At 35.9% G+C, this 24,111-nt stretch overlaps 2 protein-coding genes and 1 long non-coding RNA gene across 4 annotated transcripts; 1 reads left to right on the forward strand and 2 right to left on the reverse strand.

The window, feature by feature from the left end:
- Nucleotides 1-24,105, reverse strand: LOC139429831 (uncharacterized). The gene is made up of 7 exons (XR_011640392.1): nt 24,018-24,105; nt 23,639-23,810; nt 23,260-23,431; nt 15,836-15,902; nt 6,635-6,775; nt 3,262-3,676; nt 1-936 (listed from the first exon to the last, which is right to left on the reverse strand). It is a non-coding gene; the product is annotated as an uncharacterized lncRNA (long non-coding RNA).
- Nucleotides 338-21,862, forward strand: LOC111417996 (protein amun). 2 transcript variants are annotated; one of them, XM_023050435.2, is made up of 5 exons: nt 338-415; nt 13,346-13,502; nt 14,495-14,751; nt 14,808-15,062; nt 20,120-21,862. In XM_023050435.2, the coding sequence occupies exons 2-5, from the start codon at nt 13,354-13,356 to the stop codon at nt 20,491-20,493; spliced, it is 1,035 nt and encodes a 344-aa protein (XP_022906203.1). In that variant the 5' UTR covers nt 338-415; nt 13,346-13,353; the 3' UTR covers nt 20,494-21,862. The 2 variants fall into 2 exon arrangements, with proteins under 2 accessions (XP_022906203.1, XP_022906202.1); XM_023050434.2 differs by lacking the exon at nt 338-415 and adding an exon at nt 13,004-13,225.
- Nucleotides 1,128-3,254, reverse strand: LOC111424212 (piggyBac transposable element-derived protein 4-like). Its single transcript, XM_023057667.1, has 2 exons — nt 2,941-3,254; nt 1,128-2,889 (listed from the first exon to the last, which is right to left on the reverse strand). Exon 2 carries the CDS (start codon nt 2,879-2,881, stop codon nt 1,133-1,135), a length of 1,749 nt encoding a protein of 582 aa, XP_022913435.1. The 5' UTR covers nt 2,882-2,889; nt 2,941-3,254; the 3' UTR covers nt 1,128-1,132.
- Nucleotides 24,106-24,111: the final 6 nt, after the last annotated feature.

Consider the following 24,111-nt stretch of genomic DNA (forward strand, 5'->3'; position numbering starts at 1 on the left):
CACCAAAGTCACTAATTGAGCAATTCTGCAAGACTTAAAGGCAATCAACGACGTTAACGACACTAAACGTCATTGTGACTGAAATGTTTTCATCAATTTGCATGGCTACAACTGTACAAACTTCTTATGTCATCATTTTAGGTGATGCTTTTTTTATGCCTCTGATTGTATTATTAAATTATAAAATAATAAGTGGTTTATTTGTTTATTTTGGTTAAAATCAAAAAATAAATTAATTTTAATCGAAGTTTCGAACCAAAACCGTTTTGTTGACGACTTTATAACATGAAGCGATAGATGGCGCTACCGTTTCTATTTCGTGCTGTCATTCGGATAAAATAATACGCAAGATCTGTCTTCCGTCACGTTTTGAGACCACCCGATTTAAATAAGCCTACGTACGCATCTACAATCGGTAAGTTAACCACATGCACTCTTATTTTATCGATCATCAACCACGTGTTGTGCGCACGTAATTTGTAAACAAACAAAAACCGATAAAATTGTTTGTTAGGTTAGAGTTAATGAACGAAAAATAATTAATAAATAATAGAACAAATCTATTAATTTAATGTATTAATATATAATTTAACGAAAATTTCGTTATAATTATAATCGGTGTAATAATTAAGGTGAAAAATTGAATGTGGTTAATACGAAATTAGAGAAAACAGATGAATAAAAATGGCTGTTTTGAAATGTAAAGATGATTTCAAAATTGAGCGGCAAAATGTGAAAACAAGTTGGCTTTGGTCGGACGAGCGCTTGCTCAACAAAATATACAACGAGAGCGAGACACGAATTTGATGTGTCATGTTATCGCGGTCGGCCGTGGCGTGGCTTAGCAAGCAGCGGCTGTGACGTCAGCACGTTGCTATTCCAGTCGACACGAACCCAAGCCTACTCGATCCTCTCTACACCACACTGTTATTTAACCTTCCAGTACACGCGGTTTTTAATACACACAAGATTACACGCGCCGGACTGAGAGTCCGCATTAAAATATATTTTTGCCACCAGGCGAAAGATGGCGCTAGAAAAATTATAAAATTTAATTTTTTTTTTTGGTTTTTATATGAGTATGAAATTAATTGAATAAATTTATACATTTAAAAAAATTATCAAAATATATTTAGAAAATTTCGTCTTTATTAAAACATTCTTCACAAACGATTGTACAATGTTCTAAACACATAAATTTTTGACAAGTTGTACAGGAATATTTTGTCGGCCGGTTTTTTCTCCTGTCGCAATATGCACAGCGACCTCGCTTTGGAATATTTTCATCGCTCGGTGTTGCTGCAGCTCCTTGTAGTGGCTCTTCATATCCCGTAATTTCTCTAATCCTGGATGACATTTGCCTGGGAAGACAATGAAGCTGAGCTCGCTGCCGAAGATGACCATCAATTAATGCCATTGACAAATTTCTTAGAAATGTTCTTCTCGGTTGTGTCACTGTCGGATTATTAAATTTATGGATAACAATACTATTAATCCCAGCAATATTTAATAGTGCATAAAAAACCACCATCGGCCATCTTCGTGTAATCCTTGCACAATTATAACTTGCACACAACTTATCCACAGTATCAACACCGCCCTTTGTGTTGTTGTAATCAAGGATCATATTTGGCTTCTGAGTATTTTCGTCAATGCCGTCGTCATGATGTCCACTTGAAATTAATAAAACATTTTTATTTTTTTTCGGTTTATACGATACTAAAGTAGCGTTGTCGCGAAATCCGAACAGGGTGGACATTACAGCTCTGGATTTTGGTGGTTGTGTGAATTCTTTTGGTAACCCTTTTCTATTTTTTCGTATTGTACCCAATAATGTGAGTTTTTTTTCCTTTAAAGCTTCCAGTAACTGTATACTGGTAAACCAGTTATCGGTAGTAACATTTCTACCTGATTCGTTTATTGGTTCGCACAATCTCTGTACAACAGCGCTGGCAGAGTTGTCCACAGCATATGGCCCATCTGGTTGCTTGCCAACATAGACTTCTAAATTGGTAGTAAAATAGCATTTGGCGTCTACTAGCGCGAAAATTTTTATGCCATATTTATTCGGCTTGCTAGGTATGTATTGCTTGAACGAACAGCGTCCTCGAAAACCTTCCAACTTTTCATCGATGGTGACACAATGAAACGGGCTGTAAGCACTTTGACAGTTTACGACAAAATTATCAAAAATCTGGCGAATTGGCGCTAATTTATCGATTTCTTTTCGTTGCTCACGAGTTTCCTTGTTGTCGAAACGGACATTACGCATAAGAAATAAAAATCTATTTATCGACATTGTCAGGCGAAATATTTCTATTCCACATCCCTGAGTGCTGAATAATTCTCTGGCATTCAATCGATTTGCTTTCAAAACTCCAGCCATATATATTAAGCCCAACAACGCCTTAATTTCATGAATATTTGTATCTTCAGCATCCCTTTCTCGACTAAAGTGTGATTTGGTGCCACTTATGTGTTGATTTGTGCAATCAACTATAACCTTCAACATACCTTCATTGAAAAAATAGCTCCAAATATCTATTTCAGATATGAGATTTTTAGTGGCGGTTCTAGGACTAGGTAAATGCTTCAATAAATTTTCAGGCACTCTTTCATGTTTCGGTGCTAATTTTTTGTTCCATTTTGTCACTCCGTCTTTACATACATAAAAGGCGTCTGAAGTCGGTGATGTACCGAAATCCTCCTCAGTATCTGAGATCTCTTCTTCAGTGTCTGTGCACTCCGTTCTCTCTTCCAAATGATCTGCTTCATCATCGTCTTCATCGTCCTCGTACTGTGGGTCGATTGCTGCATCATCCAATGTGAAACTGTTTAAAAACGTTTCCAGTTGCACCTCATCGTCTTTATTGGAACACATTCTGAAAACTAAACGTCGCATTCAAGACAACAATTTAATGAAATCGTACTTTTATTTACCTGTTTTAACCAAACAATACTCCACAATAACCTATTTACTTACACTACTATTAAGTCTTTACTAAACACAAAACACTATTACTAACTAACACTAACTAAAATCTACTTAATAATAATATAAAACAAGAACAACTATTTACTATTAACAACAACTATTTACTTCGTACTCTCTGTCAAACAGTAAACAGTGAAATGCACACGCGGTCTACGGATGACGTGGAAAAGAGACTTGTCAACTCAACAACAGATGGCGCCACGGGCAAATTAAACCGTTTGAATTTTGCGGAGTGACGGTCCGCGCGCGTGTACTGAAAGGTTAACGAACTTCGTTTTAAAAACTTTCGACTGTTTTTAATAAATAAAACATTTTTATCAATTTAAAACATAAATTGCTACAATAGAATTAATAATAAACACGAAATAAATTGATTTAACAAAATTAAAAAAGAAAAAAATGAAATCTTTATTAGAAATCTCAGATAGATTTTTATCACGTGGATAACCACGTGCGTTCGTTTATTACCTAAGTAGTGGTGGTCATAAACAAGTATAGAAACACTTGTTGCAATCGTGTTTTCCACACGGTTTATATTTTGTATGGGTGTTAAAATTAAATTTTTTTTTTTTAAATTTCATGGAAATTCTTGATTTTATTTATGTACGTCGTCGACCGTATCGATTTGAGCGTCGCTTTGAAACCTAGCGTCGCGACGGCATACAACCAGGTTCAACTCGGCTACCTAAAAACGATTTTCTTTGTAAATTTTAATTCAATTAATTTTTTTAAATTAACTCCTTTGTATTTATAGATACCCACATAAATATATATGTTTTACCATTAATGTATGATAGTGTCGTATTTAGTTTTCAAGAATAGAAGTGCTACTATAAGTCCAACTGGTCATGGCTCCAACATGGTCTTCTTCCACTGCGCACCATTGGTGGTATTTTTTCTGCCCACTAATATTTAGGTGTATAGTGTAAGGAACCAAAAAGGTCATCCAACCAATTACAGAAGATGCATAGTCCCAGTAGTCAATACAAGTGCAAAAAAGAAAGTCTTGAGAAATTTAAGCCAAGTCCAAAAGCAAGAAGATAACGTTTCTAGCCAAAGACTCTCGTCAACAAATAATTGAGAAATTAATTAAAATGACGTTATTCCCGACAATCGTAATTCATGAATTGCAAGCTGCCGTAGATATAAAAAATATATATGATGGATACAAAACAGAACAGTCTCAAGTTGCCTCTGCAAAAGTGAAAACCAAGACATGTAATTATTATCTCTTCTGATTGTCCACCTAGATATGCATTAAAAAGGAAATACCAAGCAATAAATCAACTAAAATATGAAACATTATCATCTGGCAAGCCGAGGCATTAAACTACAGACCTCAATAAAGTCTCAAATCTAATTGTTTACATAAAATGCAACACGTCAATTTAATTTGACACTAGTAATATTTTGATATATCAAAGAAGAGGGAAATCAGAACCATCTTGGAAAGATGGCGCTTGAAATAATAATTTCAGGAATAACTCCGTTCCTAGTGGTTCTACGAAAAGTTAAATAATAAACAGAATCAAATTCTGCGTAACTTTTGATTTAATAGACGTTACACTTACATCTTAACAAAATAACTGAGGAGTAAGGTACAAGGAGTGTAAAGGTGCTATCTGAGAAGAGTAAGAGAAGAAATGAAGAATGGTATATATTGAAGAGGAACTACATGTTAAAAGAGTATGGAAGGCAAAAATATATACAAGCAGGAACAAGAATATTGAAAGACGGGAATAGCAACTGGAGGAAAGCAACCGACCATTAAATCATAGACGGGTTCTTGGATTATACAGGGTGATTTATAACATACGGAGCAGATTAAAAGGTTATATAATCATGTTTTGACTACAACGTAATAATTGCAAAGATATAGAATGTTAAAGTTGTATTAATGGTCAAGCATTTCTTACGATTAAAATTAAATTCAAACTGCGAATATTCGGGGTTACTAAAACAATGCATAATTAGCACCAATAATAAAATCTATGTAAATAATCCTATTAAGTAGTAATAAGTATATAATATATATTTGTGACTCCTATTCCATCTATAAGACCATCTAGTTTTGTTGCTAGACACATAAGAATTTCGATGCAGTGTGCATAAAATGACAAGACTTGGGTTGGACAAAACTTTAGCATCATATTTTTTGTGGGGTTAGGTTAGGTTGGTACCGTGTTTCGATGGAAAATGTAATGAAAAACGATCAGAAATATGCAATATGTCAGAATTGTCAATATTCTAGCTTCCATCCAATTTATTTCTCTTCTCTCCAACGCTTCCCTCATAGCTTCATTCCATATCTATCGCAGTCCAAACTTTTTACACCAATCTATTACTATTCATTGTTTGTAGATGGCCCCATAAGCTTAACTGTTTTTTCTGGAATTTCAATTCTTGCCTTATTAGCTATGTTTCTCATTCTATGATCTCTGGTAATCCCTCAAACTATTTCCAAGTCCACACCCTCTATCTTTATGCTAACTTGTTTATCTTCCTCCCTTACCACCAATAAGCACTCACCTCCTTCCTCAATATTCTAGTTATTATTTCTTCTCATAAATTAGCACCTTCCAACATTCACAATTTTCTTTACCTTCCAATACTACCAACTTATTTTGAAGTCCTCGCATCCTTAACCTTAATCATACCTTAATCACAATCTAATACTATTCTCATCCTAGATACTCGGAATCAATGTTACCCCAACCTAGTTCAATACAGCCAGATAATTACTACTTCCAATAACTATTGTGAGCTGATATATCAACATGAATGATAGAACTTTTCAAAATACGAACCAGAAAAGAAGAATGCACGAAGGTTTTAGATGAAAACTCCAAAGACGAAGTACGCAAGACAAAGATGGCGTATTTTATTAATATCGATTAAGGCGAGTAGCTATAATACAGTAGATATAGTATGATTACAGAGAACTCAACTCACGCAATGAAAATAGTTGATGTTGTAATGAAATTTTTAACTTTCGAATGATACGCTGCCTTCCCTGCGAAAACTTAATTCAATATTAGGATTGAATTGATTGTTATGATATAATCTTGGCTATACTAACCCATTATTCAGAGTTATAATTGCAAAACAAAAACTTCAATAATTCAACAAAGATTGTTATTAATAAAGGAATGAACTGCGCAACACTTAAATACCATCTCGTAGCGAACCTATTTGGCAATAGTGAGATTATGATTATAGAAATTTAAAAAAAAATAATTTTCTACAACGATGTTAAGATATTATTAGTTTAGATGAGGATATTAGGATAAGAAAAGGAAGCTAATAGAACAAAAAGAGACTTTCTATATTTATGATTACGTTGGGACAACCTTGGCCGACCTTGACCGTGACGAAACCTGCTACTACACACTCCTCACACCAACTACAATTGAACTAGTACTAAAACTGAATCACCACCGATCCCCGAACAGAAGTGAGCACCAGCAAAATACGATTCACGCGTCGCATCGCGCCGTCTTCCTCTCCACGCGATGGACATCGTCGTCCTTTTTCGTCGACGGCGTGGTCTGACTCTGATTTTCATGAATAAAACGCATCCGCGACACGATTTACTGAATGGGCGCGTAAACCGTAACACACACACATACATCTATATACCTACCGGAGTTTGCTTTCTTCTTTTTCACTCTTATTTTCCCTCCTTCTCTTTCACTCGTTTTACGATGTATCGCTCTGTTTTGATGTGTTAATTCCTACATAGTCTTTTTGTTTGCTTTCTTTTTAGGTCGGTTTTGTGTTCTGTAAAAAATAAAAATAAAGCTGAAATTATTTCCCTGTGAAGAGTACGGTTTTGATATTTTATGAAAGATTTGTCAAAAAAAATTGGAACAAACTTTTATGCAAAAAAATAGAAAGTTTTAGAACTTTCTCTTTTTTTAACGCACGTTAAAATTTGCTAATATTTCTTCGAATGTAATTTCGTTTGAAATAAATAAAATTGTTTTATTTTATCGTATTGACGCCTCCGATGGAATAACCCAAGTTGAATCGGGGCCGCCCCCTCCTCCATGTTTCTCCCGGGACCACGGTGCCGTTGTTGGTGTGGTCCTTTTTTATAATTCGAGACGAAGCCCTCGTTTAAAACCGCGCGTCTTCGGTACTGCTGTTGCCTGCGGGCTTTCAGGGTGAAAACCGTCCTTCTCCTAACAGTTTACGCAGAACTGAAAGTACTAAAGAGAGAAAAGAGAAGGAGTTTGAGATAACGGAATAAATGAAATGAAATGAAATCGCGCTGTTGCCACATTTCCAATATATCCTTTTGTTGTTATAAAAGATTTATTTTGAACACTCTGTACGTTATGAAGAAGGACAATAAAAATAGACTCAACTTCTCCAGCCTTGCATACTTCAATTTTACGCTCGGTACTTGTTTGTACTACGTTTTGCTGATTTGCATCGCAAACGCTGTAATTGGTGTTACTCTGGTGTGCGAGAAATTTATTAATAAAGCAAATAAAAGCTGCAAATGAAACTAATTTTTCAGTAAAATAGTATATCCTTACTTCGTCTGTGAATGTGAGTGTGATTAAGATAAGGTTACTTACGGTCGCAAATATATACAAAACCAAACACTTATTAAGAAAGCGTGGTATAATTAAGCCGAGGTCGCTTGCGGCCGAGGCAATAGCGCCTATACATAAATTAATGCTGCATTGATACAAAATCAAACAATAGTCTAGAATGTGTGGTTAGAGAATTGTCAATATTATATGGTATAATTAAGCCGAGGTCGCTTGCGACCGAGGCGATAGTGCCTATATTGGTGCGCACCATGCAGATTGTAAGGCTATGATGCTAAATTGAGCCGAGGCTTTACATAGATACAAAACTAGACAGTTATCAAGAATTGTTGGTATAATTAAGCCGAGGTCGCTTGCGGCCGAGGCAATAGCGCCTATACATATATTGATGCTGCATTGATACCCAGCTGTATAATTTTAAAGGTAGGAGGCTTAATTAAGCCAAGGTCGCTTGCGGCCGAGGCAATAGCGCCTATATGTTGATGCTATAACACCTGGATAGTTTTTAAGGTTATGAGGATAAATTAAACCGAGGTCGCTTACGGCCGAGGCGTTACATCAATGTCCCATTGACACAAAATCAAACAATAGTCAAGAATGCATGGTACTATGCCGAGATCGCTTGCGGCCGAGGCATTTTAGCAATACCATACAGATACAAAACAGATAATTGTTAATATCATATGGTATAATTAAGCCAAGGTCGCTTGCGGCCGAGGCAATAGCGCCTATATGTTGATGCTATAACACCTGGATAGTTTTTAAGGTTATGAGGATAAATTAAACCGAGGTTGCTTGCGGCCGAGGCGTTACATCAATGTCCAATTGACACAAAATCAAACAATAGTCAAGAATGCATGGTACTATGCCGAGATCGCTTGCGGCCGAGGCATTTTTGCAATACCATACAGATACAAAACAGATAATTGTTAATATCATATGGTATAATTAAGCCAAGGTCGCTTGCGGCCGAGGCAATAGCGCCTATATGTTGATGCTATAACACCTGGATAGTTTTTAAGGTTATGAGGATAAATTAAACCGAGGTTGCTTGCGGCCGAGGCGTTACATCAATGTCCCATTGACACAAAATCAAACAATAGTCAAGAATGCATGGTACTATGCCGAGATCGCTTGCGGCCGAGGCATTTTAGCAATACCATACAGATACAAAACAGATAATTGTTAATATCATATGGTATAATTAAGCCAAGGTCGCTTGCGGCCGAGGCAATAGCGCCTATATGTTGATGCTATAACACCTGGATAGTTTTTAAGGTTATGAGGATAAATTAAACCGAGGTCGCTTACGGCCGAGGCGTTACATCAATGCCACATTGATACAAAATCAAACAATAATCAAGAATGCATGGTACTATGCCGAGATCGCTTGCGGCCGAGGCATTTCAGCAATACCATACAGATACAAAACAGATAATTGTTAATATCATATGGTATAATTAAGCCAAGGTCGCTTGCGGCCGAGGCAATAGCGCCTATATGTTGATGCTATAACACCTGGATAGTTTTTAAGGTTATGAGGATAAATTAAACCGAGGTCGCTTGCGGCCGAGGCGTTACATCAATGTCACATTGATACAAAATCAAACAATAGTCAAGAATGCATAGTACTATGCCAAGATCGCTTGCGGCCGAGGCATTTCAGCAATACCATACAGATACAAAACAGATAATTCTTAATATCATATGGTATAATTAAGCCAAGGTCGCTTGCGGCCGAGGCAATAGCGCCTATATGTTGATGCTATAACACCTGGATAGTTTTTAAGGTTATGAGGATAAATTAAACCGAGGTCGCTTGCGGCCGAGGCGTTACATCAATGCCACATTGATACAAAATCAAACAATAATCAAGAATCCATGGTACTATGCCGAGATCGCTTGCGGCCGAGGCATTTCAGCAATACCATACAGATACAAAACAGATAATTGTTAATATCATATGGTATAATTAAGCCGAGGTCGCTTGCGGCCGAGGCAATAGCGCCTATATGTTGATGCTATAACACCTGGATAGTTTTTAAGGTTATGAGGATAAATTAAACCGAGGCATTACATCAATGTCACATTGATACAAAATCAAACAATAGTCAAGAATGCATGGTACTATGCCGAGATCGCTTGCGGCCGAGGCATTTTAGCAATACCATACAGATACAAAACAGATAATTGTTAATATCATATGGTATAATTAAGCCAAGGTCGCTTGCGGCCGAGGCAATAGCGCCTATATGTTGATGCTATAACACCTGGATAGTTTTTAAGGTTATGAGGATAAATTAAACCGAGGTCGCTTGCGGCCGAGGCGTTACATCAATGCCACATTGATACAAAATCAAACAATAATCAAGAATCCATGGTACTATGCCGAGATCGCTTGTGGCCGAGGCATTTTAGCAATACCATACAGATACAAAACAGATAATTGTTAATATCATATGGTATAATTAAGCCGAGGTCGCTTGCGGCCGAGGCGATAGTGCCTATATTGATGCACACCATGCAGATTGTAAGGCTATGATGCTAAATTGAGCCGAGGCTTTACATAGATAAAAAACTAGAGTTATCAAGAATTGTTGGTATAATTAAGCCGAGGTCGCTTGCGGCCGAGGCAATAGCGCCTATACATATATTGATGCTGCATTGATACCCAGCTGTATAATTTTAAAGGTAGGAGGCTTAATTAAGCCAAGGTCGCTTGCGGCCGAGGCAATAGCGCCTATATGTTGATGCTATAACACCTGGATAGTTTTTAAGGTTATGAGGATAAATTAAACCGAGGTCGCTTGCGGCCGAGGCGTTACATCAATGCCACATTGATACAAAATCAAACAATAATCAAGAATCCATGGTACTATGCCGAGATCGCTTGCGGCCGAGGCATTTCAGCAATACCATACAGATACAAAACAGATAATTGTTAATATCATATGGTATAATTAAGCCGAGGTCGCTTGCGGCCGAGGCAATAGCGCCTATATGTTGATGCTATAACACCTGGATAGTTTTTAAGGTTATGAGGATAAATTAAACCAAGGTCGCTTACGGCCGAGGCGTTACATCAATGTCACATTGATACAAAATCAAACAATAGTCAAGAATGCATGGTACTATGCCGAGATCGCTTGCGATCGAGGCATTTTTGCAATACCATACAGATACAAAACAGATAATTGTTAATATTATATGGTATAATTAAGCCAAGGTCGCTTGCGGCCGAGGCAATAGCGCCTATATGTTGATGCTATAACATCTGGATAGTTTTTAAGGTTATGAGGATAAATTAAACCGAGGCATTACATCAATGTCACATTGATACAAAATCAAACAATAGTCAAGAATGCATGGTACTATGCCGAGATCGCTTGCGGCCGAGGCATTTTAGCAATACCATACAGATACAAAACAGATAATTGTTAATATTATATGGTACAATTAAGCCAAGGTCGCTTGCGGCCGAGGCAATAGCGCCTATATGTTGATGCTATAACATCTGGATAGTTTTTAAGGTTATGAGGATAAATTAAACCGAGGCATTACATCAATGTCACATTGATACAAAATCAAACAATAGTCAAGAATGCATGGTACTATGCCGAGATCGCTTGCGGCCGAGGCATTTCAATAATACCATACAGATACAAAACAGATAATTGTTAATATCATATGGTATAATTAAGCCGAGGTCGCTTGCGGCCGAGGCAATAGCGCCTATATGTTGATGTTATAACACCTGGATAGTTTTTAAGGTTATGAGGATAAATTAAACCGAGGTTGTTTGCGGCCGAGGCGTTACATCAATGTCCCATTGACACAAAATCAAACAATAGTCAAGAATGCATGGTACTATGCCGAGATCGCTTGCGGCCGAGGCATTTTAGCAATACCATACAGATACAAAACAGATAATTGTTAATATCATATGGTATAATTAAGCCAAGGTCGCTTGCGGCCGAGGCAATAGCGCCTATATGTTGATGCTATAACACCTGGATAGTTTTTAAGGTTATGAGGATAAATTAAACCGAGGTTGCTTGCGGCCGAGGCGTTACATCAATGTCCCATTGACACAAAATCAAACAATAGTCAAGAATGCATGGTACTATGCCGAGATCGCTTGCGGCCGAGGCATTTTAGCAATACCATACAGATACAAAACAGATAATTGTTAATATCATATGGTATAATTAAGCCAAGGTCGCTTGCGGCCGAGGCAATAGCGCCTATATGTTGATGCTATAACACCTGGATAGTTTTTAAGGTTATGAGGATAAATTAAACCGAGGTTGCTTGCGGCCGAGGCGTTACATCAATGTCCAATTGACACAAAATCAAACAATAGTCAAGAATGCATGGTACTATGCCGAGATCGCTTGCGGCCGAGGCATTTTTGCAATACCATACAGATACAAAACAGATAATTGTTAATATTATATGGTATAATTAAGCCGAGGTCGCTTGCGGCCGAGGCGATAGTGCCTATATTGATGCGCACCATGCAGATTGTAAGGCTATGATGCTAAATTGAGCCGAGGCTTTACATAGATACAAAACTAGACAGTTATCAAGAATTGTTGGTATAGTTAAGCCGAGGCAATAGCGCCTATATTGATACCATATGGATATAAAAGCAGCACTATTCTCAAGAATGTGAGGCTTAATTAATCCGACACTTCTATCTCTATCTCACTTGCCACTGAGGTTTTGTATCGATACAAAGCTGTGTTTTAAATTTTACTATTTTGCAGTCGAAGTTATATGATCGATTCTTTGTCATAATGTTATTTCCATACCGATACAGGTATAAAAATCGTATTAGGCATCACGCCATTGAGGTTCGTGAAACAGGTACCTATCTAGTTCTTTACACTTTTTGCATCATCCATGTTTGTCGTTATCATTCTTTTATATTTTGACAGTTCCGTTCGATATTCGACTTGCTTCCTTGGTGTATCTTGATTTAACCACATAATTTTGTTGTTTCTATGTTTTTCGCCTTATTATTTTAATGAATCAAAGTATGTGTCCCATGATGCGCACTTTGTTTCTAAATTAATAAATTTAACATAATAAATTGTACGATTTTTAAGAAATTAAATTTTGTTATAAATAAGTGATCTGTGTTATCTAAACGATTTTTTTTAGAATCACTCTGTATACTAGGCGTTTCGTTCGTTAAGTTACAGGCTGCCAAAGAGCGTAGAGAGAGGTCGCGACGGTTGAAACGGGTATCTACAGTGGAAACAAGAATACGAGAGAGAGAAGGAAAATAGTCGATTATTGGATGAAGATAGAGAGAGTTGCGAACGCTTCGGCGCACACGACAACGAGTATTTAGTGTAAAATTGGCAACGTTGCCTTTGAGAACGTCAGACGTCGCACGTTCGGGCCGGGGGAAGGATCATCGAGGACACAACACGTTGAGTTCGAGTCCCACATTTGTGTGTGTGTGTGTGTGTGGCTGTATGTATGTGTGTGTTTCGTGCGTGTGCGCGCGTCGCTTTCTGTGTGTTGCTGGTTTAGGTTGGGTTTGTATGCGAGTTCGATAGTGCTGCCTCCGTGCGACCATCCACTTAACTATTAGTCGGCCTTTAACGGGCACCAGAGTCGTGCACACAACGGAACGAAAACCCCGAAAAATAAAGAGGTTATATATTAAAATTGAAACAAAAAAAAATTGAAACTCGAAAACAAAATTTAAAAAAAAAACAATTTCCAAGTAGGCGTGGTTAGAAGTGTTTTTTTTTATTTTTTTGTTTTATTAAAGAAGAAAGTATGGCTTCAACGAAGGATACGGCAACGTTCTTCCATCACGGTACCAGTACCCAATTCGAACGGGTTCTCACCCTTTATCCTCAAGCGCTCCGCCTGAAAGCCGAACGGAAAACGAAGAAACCTGAGGAACTGATAAAATTGGATAACTGGTAAGTTTGGTAGTGGTGGTGGTTGTAGTGACGGACGACGACGCGAAACTAAAATATCAAGTAATCAAGCTGAATCAAGTAGAGACGGTGGATGAGGAGGTGTCATTGAACTTGTTCACCCACCCCAACCCAATTTAAATCGAAACAAAATCATCTCACGGTTGTTGTTGTTATGAGTGTGGTCGCGATTCGATCAAAATCGCACACACACTAAGCACGCCACCCCCCTACATTATCTTTACGCGGTTGTAAACGCAGCCAAGTTGATATTTTTATTTTTTTTTGCTTTAGTTTGTTATGAATTGTAGTGAGCTGTGTGCGTTTAATCCCGATTAACGAATTTATTCGCGATTCTAGAATGGAAACATATTGTAATATGGCGTCTCTGTTTCGTATCAGTTCAATTTTTAGTTATTATAAAGAAAATATCAAACTACATCAAACATTTCGAATATAAAAGATTCTTAGGATATGATGAGTATCACAAAAACATTTTTTATCGAAATTTCCTTTGCAAAATCAAATTTATCCAAGTCGGCTGTTGCCTTTCAAAATGGAGCCCAGTTAAACAAAAGCCGTCTACCTCAAACATGGATATAACGGATTTTATCGCTTATAACGTCCAAAATTTTTTCAAAAATATATAATAACATCAACAAATTTGATTTACTCAATATACTAATTAAGTATTATATCGCAATGATTTTAAGTGGGGGGGGGATAAGACTAATAGAATATACCTAATATAATATAATAAAGACACGGAAAATATTTAACTAAACACTAAAACCCCTTGGAAGGTTTTTAGTCCTTCCTGTTAAAATAAGAATTTAGCTTCCCGGAAACGAACGTTCCAAGCCGACGGAGACACCGCCATGGAAAATTCCCACATCGTGTTGTTGACTCAGTCATTAATTTCCGACTATATTTTATTTTACTTTAATGTATCTAAAAAAAAAAAAAGTTACAATTAAAATATATTTTAAATAAAGGTACCAAAATGAGCTGCCGAAAAAGATAAAAAGTCGAGGAAAAGACGCGCACATGGTTCACGAAGAGCTCGTTCAAACGATGAAATGGAAACAAATCCGCGGAAAATTTTACCCGCAACTATCGTATCTGGTCAAAGTGAACACTCCGCGAGCTGTAATGGCAGAAACCAAGAAGGCCTTTAGAAAACTGCCCAATTTGGAACAGGCGATTACCGCCTTGTCGAATTTGAAAGGAGTCGGGACAACGATGGCATCAGGTAAAAAAGAACGTCGTTATAATGAAGTTGTAAATGATTTAATTCCGATTGTTTAGCTTTATTGGCTGCTGCGTGTCCGGAAAGTGCTCCCTTCATGGCCGACGAGTGTCTGATGGCGATTCCGGAAATCGAAGGTATCGATTACACGACCAAAGAGTACCTAAAGTTCGTCAATCACATACAGAACGTCGTCGAGAGGTTAAATAAAAACCCGAATACGACGAATAAATTTAGTTGGTCACCTCATAAAGTCGAATTGGCTATTTGGACCCATTACATTGTATCTGAACTTAAACCGGAATTGCTCTCTTGTAAGTATTTAATAAATATCTTTTAGCCATCACTTTAACTCCATGCACTTGTAGTGTCTATCTATTTTTTATTTAGTTAGTAGCATTGAAGAAGCCAAAGTCTAAAACATTCAAATCAGGACTATTCTGTGATTTGAATTTAATCCATCTCTTGATCCTTCTGCCAGCAATCTTGTTGAACAGAAATGGTCTTAGCTTAATCATCTTTTTGCATTCTGCAGCGTTAATAGACTCGATGTTTTTGGACATCATTGTTCCTCTTGCCTAGTTTTTGCAGGTTTTTTATAAACAAAAGGAGAGTCCTATTTTGCCATTGAAATACTGTTTTTTGGCACTGTCATAGTATGGTCTGGCCACTGCAGCCATAAACATAACTTTAGTTATGTACAGTTTGCTTTTGCAGTGCCTTTCTGGTTCTGCTTCGTCAAACTCCGAATTGTGCCACGGCGATTAAGAATTTTTATCCAAATTCTCCGAGTAATTCTTGCGCTTTCGGCCAAAATACCTTTTCTGGAAGCCACATTGCCACAAATATTTCCTTCGCCATATTCCAAATACGCTGTTCATACATTAGTCTTTACGTCTCTTTTGTAAATTTCGTGGTAAATATCTCCCACAGTTTTGACACAAGGTTTCAGATTTCATTTCTCTTAAAATTAGATTTTTTTACTGATTATGTTACATCATCAGACATAAACATTTTTTTATCAAATTCAAAATTGGAAAAGCTTTAGTTGCATGCAAAAGAAAATGATTTTGTTGGAAAAACTTACAGAAATATATTAATACGTCCAAAGCTGGGTTACACCTTTGTCATTGAACGGCTTTTTTGAGTAATTCCTGAAAGGTAAAAAAAAACGAATTATTTGAAATATAACACAATTCATAAAGTAGTTAATAAGTATTTCTACACATGACGCATTTTGAAATATCTTTCTAGCAACAAAATTACTTCTGCTGTTTTTGTTAGTGAGTCTAAAATATTTACATGTTAGAACTAGAATTTGGCATTCTAAAGTATTGCAGGATAAGTATTCCAACCGGCTATAATGGTGTGTGATAACCAAATTGGCTATAATTGCGCTGTGCAAACATTTCGTAGCGCTCCACCTCCCTCATAATATGTCCGTTGTACTGAAGCTTCTATTCTGTAATGGTTATCAGGAATTTCTTACTTTTGCCCATCTGTTGGAGTATCTCCTCATTTCTTATCCAGTCTATCCATGATGCATAGAATGCAATGGTTTAGATACATCTTCAGTACTTACTAGCGATTGCTTGAGTGTTCTCTCAGCTCCATAGAGAAGGACGGCAAATATATAACAACGCAGCAAGCGCACAAAAAGCTGCGGGCTTAGATCTGAATTTGCGCAGAGTCTCCATAGAGATAAACATTCTTCTGGCCTGGTTGATTCATGATAGGATTTCTTGTTTGGATGACTCTTGTTCTGTTTTCCAGCTGTTAATTTGCAAATTTGCCTTTTGAGAACACTATCATTTTAGCCTTGGCAGTATTTATAAGCTGCATATAGTGTTATCAGCAAAACGTTGATCCTCCCTCAGCTTTTTAGAATATGGTCTCCAAGTAGATATTAAAAAGGAGAAGAGATAGCACTATTTCATCAGATTCGATCCTTTCTGCATTTTGACACCAGTATAGTTGTATGGTGACACGCAAGTCGTCTTCATCAAGGTGAGAAGATTTAAGAATTTCTGCAAGCTTCCCATCTGAGATGCAGTTGAAACCTTTTTGATAGTCAATAAAGCGCAACTTGCTTCTTTGCTTATGTACGCGTGGGAATGATGCGTTGCAATAGGAAGCGTTTTTAGGTTTCTTATCAGCCTTTTAGCATCACTTTGAGATGGTCACTTGAGCTAGGCGTCATCACTTACTCTCTTTCCATCGTTGTAGCTTTTCTTCAACGTCTACTAAGATTTTGTTATTTCTGTCAATCAAAACTTTTCTGTTTAGCAGTTTTTGGTATTCTGCTCACATCATCCTTTTCAGCTCCCTATGACGGTTAAGAGTCGAAGAATAACTCAAATTTAGAGATCTGATAACATCCGTGAATACTCTTTCAATAATATCCAGGCAACTTAAAAATTACTACATTTCTTTAATAATCCGTATAAATCCTTAAAAAAGTTTTGAGCAGCTCCAGGAAACATTTCTGAGAATTTTTAAAAACCTCCAGAAATCTTACGATATCTTCAAAAAGTTTTCTGAACATCTTTGGAAATACCCAGAGTTGTTAGATTTATCCTGGAAATCTTGGGTAACTTTTAAATCGGATTTGCCACTGATTCGATGTTTTTGAAAATCTTCTGGAAAATCATTAAAATATTCTAGAAAGTTCTAAAATCTTTAGAAATGTATCGATTATATCTTTGCCAAATGTTTAACATTTTTAGGAACTCCCTAATCGTGATTAGAAATTCCTAGACATCTTTAAAATAATCTTTTTGAAATGTTGGGATATCCTAGAATATATTAGGACACTTCCGAACAGCTTTGTATAATTTTAGAAATCCTTTGGAATTTTTTGAAAATATTTAGAAACTCTAAAAATCATCTAGAAATCCCAAGAAATCTTTTGATACATTAAAAATTTTTCTCAGACTTTGGATTTTTTAAAAATCCTACCTAATCTTATTTCTAGATAATAACATTTTGAAAACTCTTAGATAGATTTCTGGTTATTTTTGGTAACCTTGGAAATCTAAAGAGTCTTTAAAAACTAATCGATATTTTTCAAAATTTTGGATTTCTCAAAGTCTCAGGAACTCTTTCGAAATTTCTTGATGTCTATGGAAATCTTTAGAATTAAATTGGAATCTTTTTGAAATGTTGAGGCAACCTCAGGAAATCATTTAGAAATCCCAGAGTGTATTTGGACATTTCTGAACAGCTTTACAAAATGTATAGGAACTCTCTGAAAATCATCTAGAAATCCCAACAAACCTACAGGAATTGTAAAAGACAATAACATATCTTAACAAGTCTTTTGCGTTTCGCCTTCTCTATGCTTATTCTGTCTATTTTGCCCCAGTCTTCTCTGATCATAGAATTGGAAGTGGTCGAGTTGTAGTAACCTCTCACTTATTTGTAGCTAATCTTTGAAGGTCTTGCCAATTCTTTCTCATAGTAGTGCTTGTTCCACCCTAATCAAGATCCTATGGGCTGTAGACTTATCATGGTGTTCAATCTTGAGGAAATTTGGCGTTACTTTCTTCTCTTTTTTTTTTGGATCCTTGGAAATATTCCAGTCAACTTTAGACAATCTATACCAATATGCAAACCTCTGGAACTCTCTGGATGAAGATGTCTAACATTCTCTCTTTGCAGTGTTCTTGCCGATCTTTGAAGGTCTTGTCAATTCTTTTTCATTTAATGCTTGTTCTATCCTAATCAAAATCTTACGGATCTCAGCAGATTCAATATGATATTTTTTCATATTGAGGCAGATTGGTGTTATTTTCTTCTCTTTTTGTTTGGATCCTTTGGAAATTCTAGTCAACTTTAGACAATTTATAGCAATGCAAACCCTTTGACTTTTTCTTTCTTTCTACGTGTGGTAAATATACCTTGCCTGTTTTCTTCCTAGACTCAACATGGTGTGTTTCATCTTGATCAAGGTTGGCATTAATTTTTTCTCTCTTTGGAAATTTCAGTCAACTTTAGACAATCCATGGCAATGCAAACTCTTTTCTCCTATCTCTCTTTGGATGAATATGTCCAACACAGTGTTTTGGTGATTTGACACTTTTTGCGAGGCTATCGTCATCCATTTTGTTTTCACTTCTGATTCTGCCATCTAGTGTGCTTCCACAAATGCTTCTTATTATTATCATTTTATAACTGTTAGCGTGATTTGCTGCATCTTGGGATTCTTATTTTGCTCTCCATTTCCTAGACTCAACATGGTGTTTCATCTTGATCAAGGTTGGCGTTATTTTTTTCTCTCTTTCTTTGGAAATTCCAGTCAACTTTAGACAATCTATGGTAATGCAAACCCTTTGCTTTCTTCTCCTATCTCTCTTTGGATGAATATGTCCAACACAGTGTTTTGGTGATTTGACACTTTTTGCAAGGCTATCGTCATCCATTTTGTTTTCACTTCTGATTCTGCCATCTAGTGTGCTTCCACAAATGCTTCTTATTATTATTATTTTATAACTGTTAGCGTGATTTGCTGCATCTTGGGATTCTTATTTTGCTCTCCATTTCCTAGACTCAACATGGTGTTTCATCTTGATCAAGGTTGGCGTTATTTTTTTCTCTCTTTCTTTGGAAATTCCAGTCAACTTTAGACAATCTATGGTAATGCAAACCCTTTGCTTTCTTCTCCTATCTCTCTTTGGATGAATATGTCCAACACAGTGTTTTGGTGATTTGACACTTTTTGCAAGGCTATCGTCATCCATTTTGTTTTCACTTCTGATTCTGCCATCTAGTGTGCTTCCACAAATGCTTCTTATTATTATCATTTTATAACTGTTAGCGTGATTTGCTGCATCTTGGGATTCTTATTTTGCTCTCCATTTCCTAGACTCAACATGGTGTTTCATCTTGATTAAGGTTGGCGTTATTTTTTTCTCTCTTTCTTTGGAAATTCCAGTCAACTTTAGACAATCTATGGTAATGCAAACCCTTTGCTTTCTTCTCCTATCTCTCTTTGGATGAATATGTCCAACACAGTGTTTTGGTGATTTGACACTTTTTGTAAGGCTATCGTCATCCATTTTGTTTTCACTTCTGATTCTGCCATCTAGTGTGCTTCCACAGATGCTTCTTATTATTATCATTTTAACTGTTAGCGTGATTTGCTGCATCTTGGGATTCTTATTTTGCTCTCCATTCCAAAATATCTGTTCCTCTATGACGTTTCTCAAGCAGTCTGAGATTCTGGATGTCCATTGGTGGTGTTCCATTCTGGTAACCTTTTTCTCGCCAGAGTTGCCAACTTTAAATCCGTCCACTTTCAATTTTGTTTGAAATTTTTTCAAAATCCTTGGATAATTATTAGATTTAGATCTAAAAGAAATTTTTTTTGTAGCAATTTTAGAGAATGGAAACTCCGTACCAAATTCTCTTATTCAAAACGGTGATTCACTGGACAATACCACATCGGATGAGAGTAATCAAGGTCCCCCTTTAAATGGTAAATCTTCAGGGCCGCTATTAGACGAGGATACAAACACTTCGTACACAGAAGATAGCTTGGATAAACCTTCGACGCCGATAACGATCGCGAACGAAGAGGAAACGAATGATTCCATCGTGTCCGAATCGACCAACGACTCGCGATCGAGTAATAACTTAGGTTTTAATACGAAACGTAGGATTCGGGAGGAAGAGGAAGACGAAGATAACTCGAGTTCCGTCGATCAACCGAATAAGAAAGTGAAAGATGATGTTGGGAATAAGTGACAAAATGAAGAAAATGGGATGGGGATGAGAAGGATGGGTAGAAGGGGGAATGTGGATGAAGAAATGGAAGAACGGTTAATATCGTGAGAGCCCCTTTTTTTACTTTTTACCTTTAAAAAAATTTATTATTAACTAATTATTGATTAATTATTAGGTAGGGATTTCTTTTCGAGTTTTTTTTGTAATATTAATAACAATAATTTAGGATTAAAACTAAATTGGAAAGAAAAAAGTTATTGGACGTGTATAAAATGGAGATTCAAAATGAACTAATTAAACATTTTAAAGATTAAGACACGTTTTTGAAAAAACAAAACTTTTAAAACTAAGTTACCACGTTTTTTTGCGTTTACTTTCCAAAATTGAAGTTAAAAAACAAAATAAAAAACCATGGATGGAAAAAATCTTTTTTTTACTCGTCGTTATAGCGTCTAAGATAGAAATTACAAGTTAAAAATTATTTTTTCTGCATAAAATCACTTCTTTTCGTAGAGTTATTAGTTTAAGTAATTTATTTCGTTTTTATTTCGTTACGTATTTGTTTTATTTTTCCACACATTTATTTTTTTTTATAAATGCGGCATTCATTTCATTATAAATAAGAAATAAAAAGAAATACAACATTCCAAAATAACAAAAAAAAAACAATATAAATCTTTTTTTGTTAAAAAAAGAAAATATACTAGTTCGAAAAAAATTAAATAAAATTTCCACCTCTTTTATTGAAAGTTGAAAGAAATAGCTCCATTTTTAATAATATATCAACTATTTATATATAAAATACATATATTATATATAGATAAACACAAAAAATAAGTACTAAGAGAATAAAAATAAAAATGAGAGAAAAAGAGAAAAAAACTGAATGCCTTTACAAGAAAAAAAAAATAATACTGTAGTAAATCGTATACACTTTTACATAAAATAACGTAAAAAAAATGATAAAAAAATGAAGCAAAAATAGTCGAAAATTATTTAATAACAATAAATAAAAAAATATTTAAAAAAACATGTATAGTGAGGTGTTTATTTTTTAAAAATTTTACGTTTTAGACGAGGTTTTCTCCAACCAAAAAATCCTAATAATTTTATACAAAACATTTAAAACGCTTTGGTGGAAACTTTCGGGACGACTGTATATAATAAAAATCGCATATTAACAAAAATCGTATTATGTATAAAAATAGCTAGAAAATTGGAAATGAACCGCTTTGTAATGATTAAATAAAGATAATTAATGAAAACCTGGTCCGAAACGTCGTCCGTTCGTTTGAAAACACACTGTATTTGTAAAAAATATCAGTTTGTAGAGATGAGTTTGAGGTTTTTTGTAGGATATTTTCATAAATATAAATCTTTCACTGCTAAATTTTGTTTTTTTATTTACATTTTTTCATTTAAATCATTTATAATTATTAAATTAATGAAGTCTAATCAAAAATAAATGTGGTAAGTAGCGCCATCTTTTGAGATACAACCTAAATTTGATTTTAAAGAATTGCGTGCGACATCTATGATTCAATATCGGAGGTAATTTAGTTAGAGAGTTTATTTCGGTAATTGAAGACAATATTTACAATAAAGTAACCGTGTTATATTGGCAAAATCTTAATTATTTATTAAGTGATCGCGCTTTTGCCTCGGTAGCAATTATAATAAAGAAAGGATACCTATTTGGTTCGTAAACAACACACTCCTGCCTCAGCAACATTGCTTCTTTCGGCAGTTAAAGACAATGTTTACGGTTTGTAGCAATTATAATGAAGAAATGATACCTGTTTGTTTCGTATGGACGAAACTCCTGCCTCATCAGCGTAGCTGCTTCGGCAATTAAAAACAATCTTTATAATAAAGGAAGGTTATCTGTTTATTTATTGTCTATTCACGCTCCTGCCTCAGCAGCATAGCTGCTTCGGCAAATAATTGACACAGTTATATTGATAAAATCCTTTTAATTATTTACTAAGTGCTTGTGCTTTTGCCTCAGCAGCATAATTACCTCGGCAACTAAAGATAGCGTTTATAATGAAGAGAGGATATCTGTTTGTTTGGAAAGCACCACACTTCTGCCTCAGCAGCATAGCTGCTTCGGCAATTAAACACATTTGTGATAAAGGAAGCTTATCTGTTTATTTACTGCCTACTTACGCTCCTGCCTCAGCAGCATAGCTGCCTCGGCAACTAAAGGTAGCATTTATAACGAATAGAGGATACCTGTTTGTTTAGAAAACACCACACTTCTGCCTCAGCAGCATAGCTGCTTCGGCTATTAAACACATTTGTGATAAAGGAAGCTTATCTGTTTATTTACTGCCTACTTACGCTCCTGCCTCAGCAGCATAGCTGCCTCGGCAACTAAAGGTAGCATTTATAACGAATAGAGGATACCTGTTTGTTTAGAAAACACCACACTTCTGCCTCAGCAGCATAGCTGCTTCGGCAATTAAAGACATTTGTGATAAAGGAAGCTTATCTGTTTATTTACTGCCTACTTACGCTCCTGCCTCAGCAGCATAGCTGCCTCGGCAACTAAAGGTAGCATTTATAACGAATAGAGGATACCTGTTTGTTTCGAAACACCACACTTCTGCCTCAGCAGAATCAATCCTTTGTATAACGAAAGGATTTGCGGTTCTAGATTAGGAGCACATAAAATCGAGGACTAAATCAAACAGATCAGGTGTTCGAACATTTTTAACCTCCTCGACATCATGTATTCCTAATCCATCATTTATAAGTTAGAATATTTCTCAAAATTAAACTCACCCTGTATCGATTCCTGTAATATTTCCACAATTTCCTGTAAAAATCGGCTGGAAAGTCGGGAACACGGGACGCGTCCAAAATGGCGAACTCTGATTGCGGATTTTTCGTCGATTGTTTTTAAAGATTCGATTCAATTCGTCGAGGTGGCGCCACTTTTCTAATTAATTTATTTCTATAAATTAAAAGGAAACTTTACAGGAAACATGCACGACTAACGGATGGGTCAAAATTTGCAATTTTGGATGTGGAGCATATAAAATCGAGGAGTAATTCAAACTTGAAATAGGTTAGGAGGTGTTTGAAAAATTTTAACTCTTAAATATCATGTACTCCTGATCCATCGTTTGCAAGTTGGAATATTTCTCAAAATTAAACTCACCTTGTGTCGATTCCTGTAAAATATCCACAATTTCCTGTAAAAATCGGCTGGAAAGTCGGGAACACGGGACGCGTCCAAAATGGCGAACTTTGATTGCGGATTTTTCGTCGATTGTTTTTAAAGATTCGATTCAATTCGTCGAGGTGGCGCCACTTTTCTAATTAATTTATTTCTATAAATTAAAAGGAAACTTTACAGGAAACATGCACGACTAACGGATGGGTCAAAATTTGCAATTTTGGATGTGGAGCATATAAAATCGAGGAGTAATTCAAACTTGAAATAGGTTAGGAGGTGTTTGAAAAATTTTAACTCTTAAATATCATGTACTCCTGATCCATCGTTTGCAAGTTGGAATATTTCTCAAAATTAAACTCACCTTGTGTCGATTCCTGTAAAATATCCACAATTTCCTGTAAAAATCGGCTGGAAAAACGGGAATACAAAACGCGTGCAAAATGGCGAACTTTGTG

The sequence above is a fragment of the Onthophagus taurus genome, chromosome 5, assembly GCF_036711975.1.
Source record: "Onthophagus taurus isolate NC chromosome 5, IU_Otau_3.0, whole genome shotgun sequence".
Classification (NCBI taxonomy): Eukaryota; Metazoa; Arthropoda; class Insecta; order Coleoptera; family Scarabaeidae; genus Onthophagus; species Onthophagus taurus.

Bases quoted from the DNA above. Each gene is read 5' to 3' on its own strand.
- LOC111424212 (XM_023057667.1), bottom strand. From the start codon at position 2,881: ATGTGTTCCAATAAAGACGATGAGGTGCAACTGGAAACGTTTTTAAAC.
- LOC111417996 (XM_023050435.2), top strand. From the start codon at position 13,354: ATGGCTTCAACGAAGGATACGGCAACGTTCTTCCATCACGGTACCAGT. The intron at 13,503-14,494 runs GTAAGTTTGGTA...TTTTAAATAAAG, and splicing joins CTGATAAAATTGGATAACTG to GTACCAAAATGAGCTGCCGA. The intron at 14,752-14,807 runs GTAAAAAAGAAC...CCGATTGTTTAG, and splicing joins CGGGACAACGATGGCATCAG to CTTTATTGGCTGCTGCGTGT.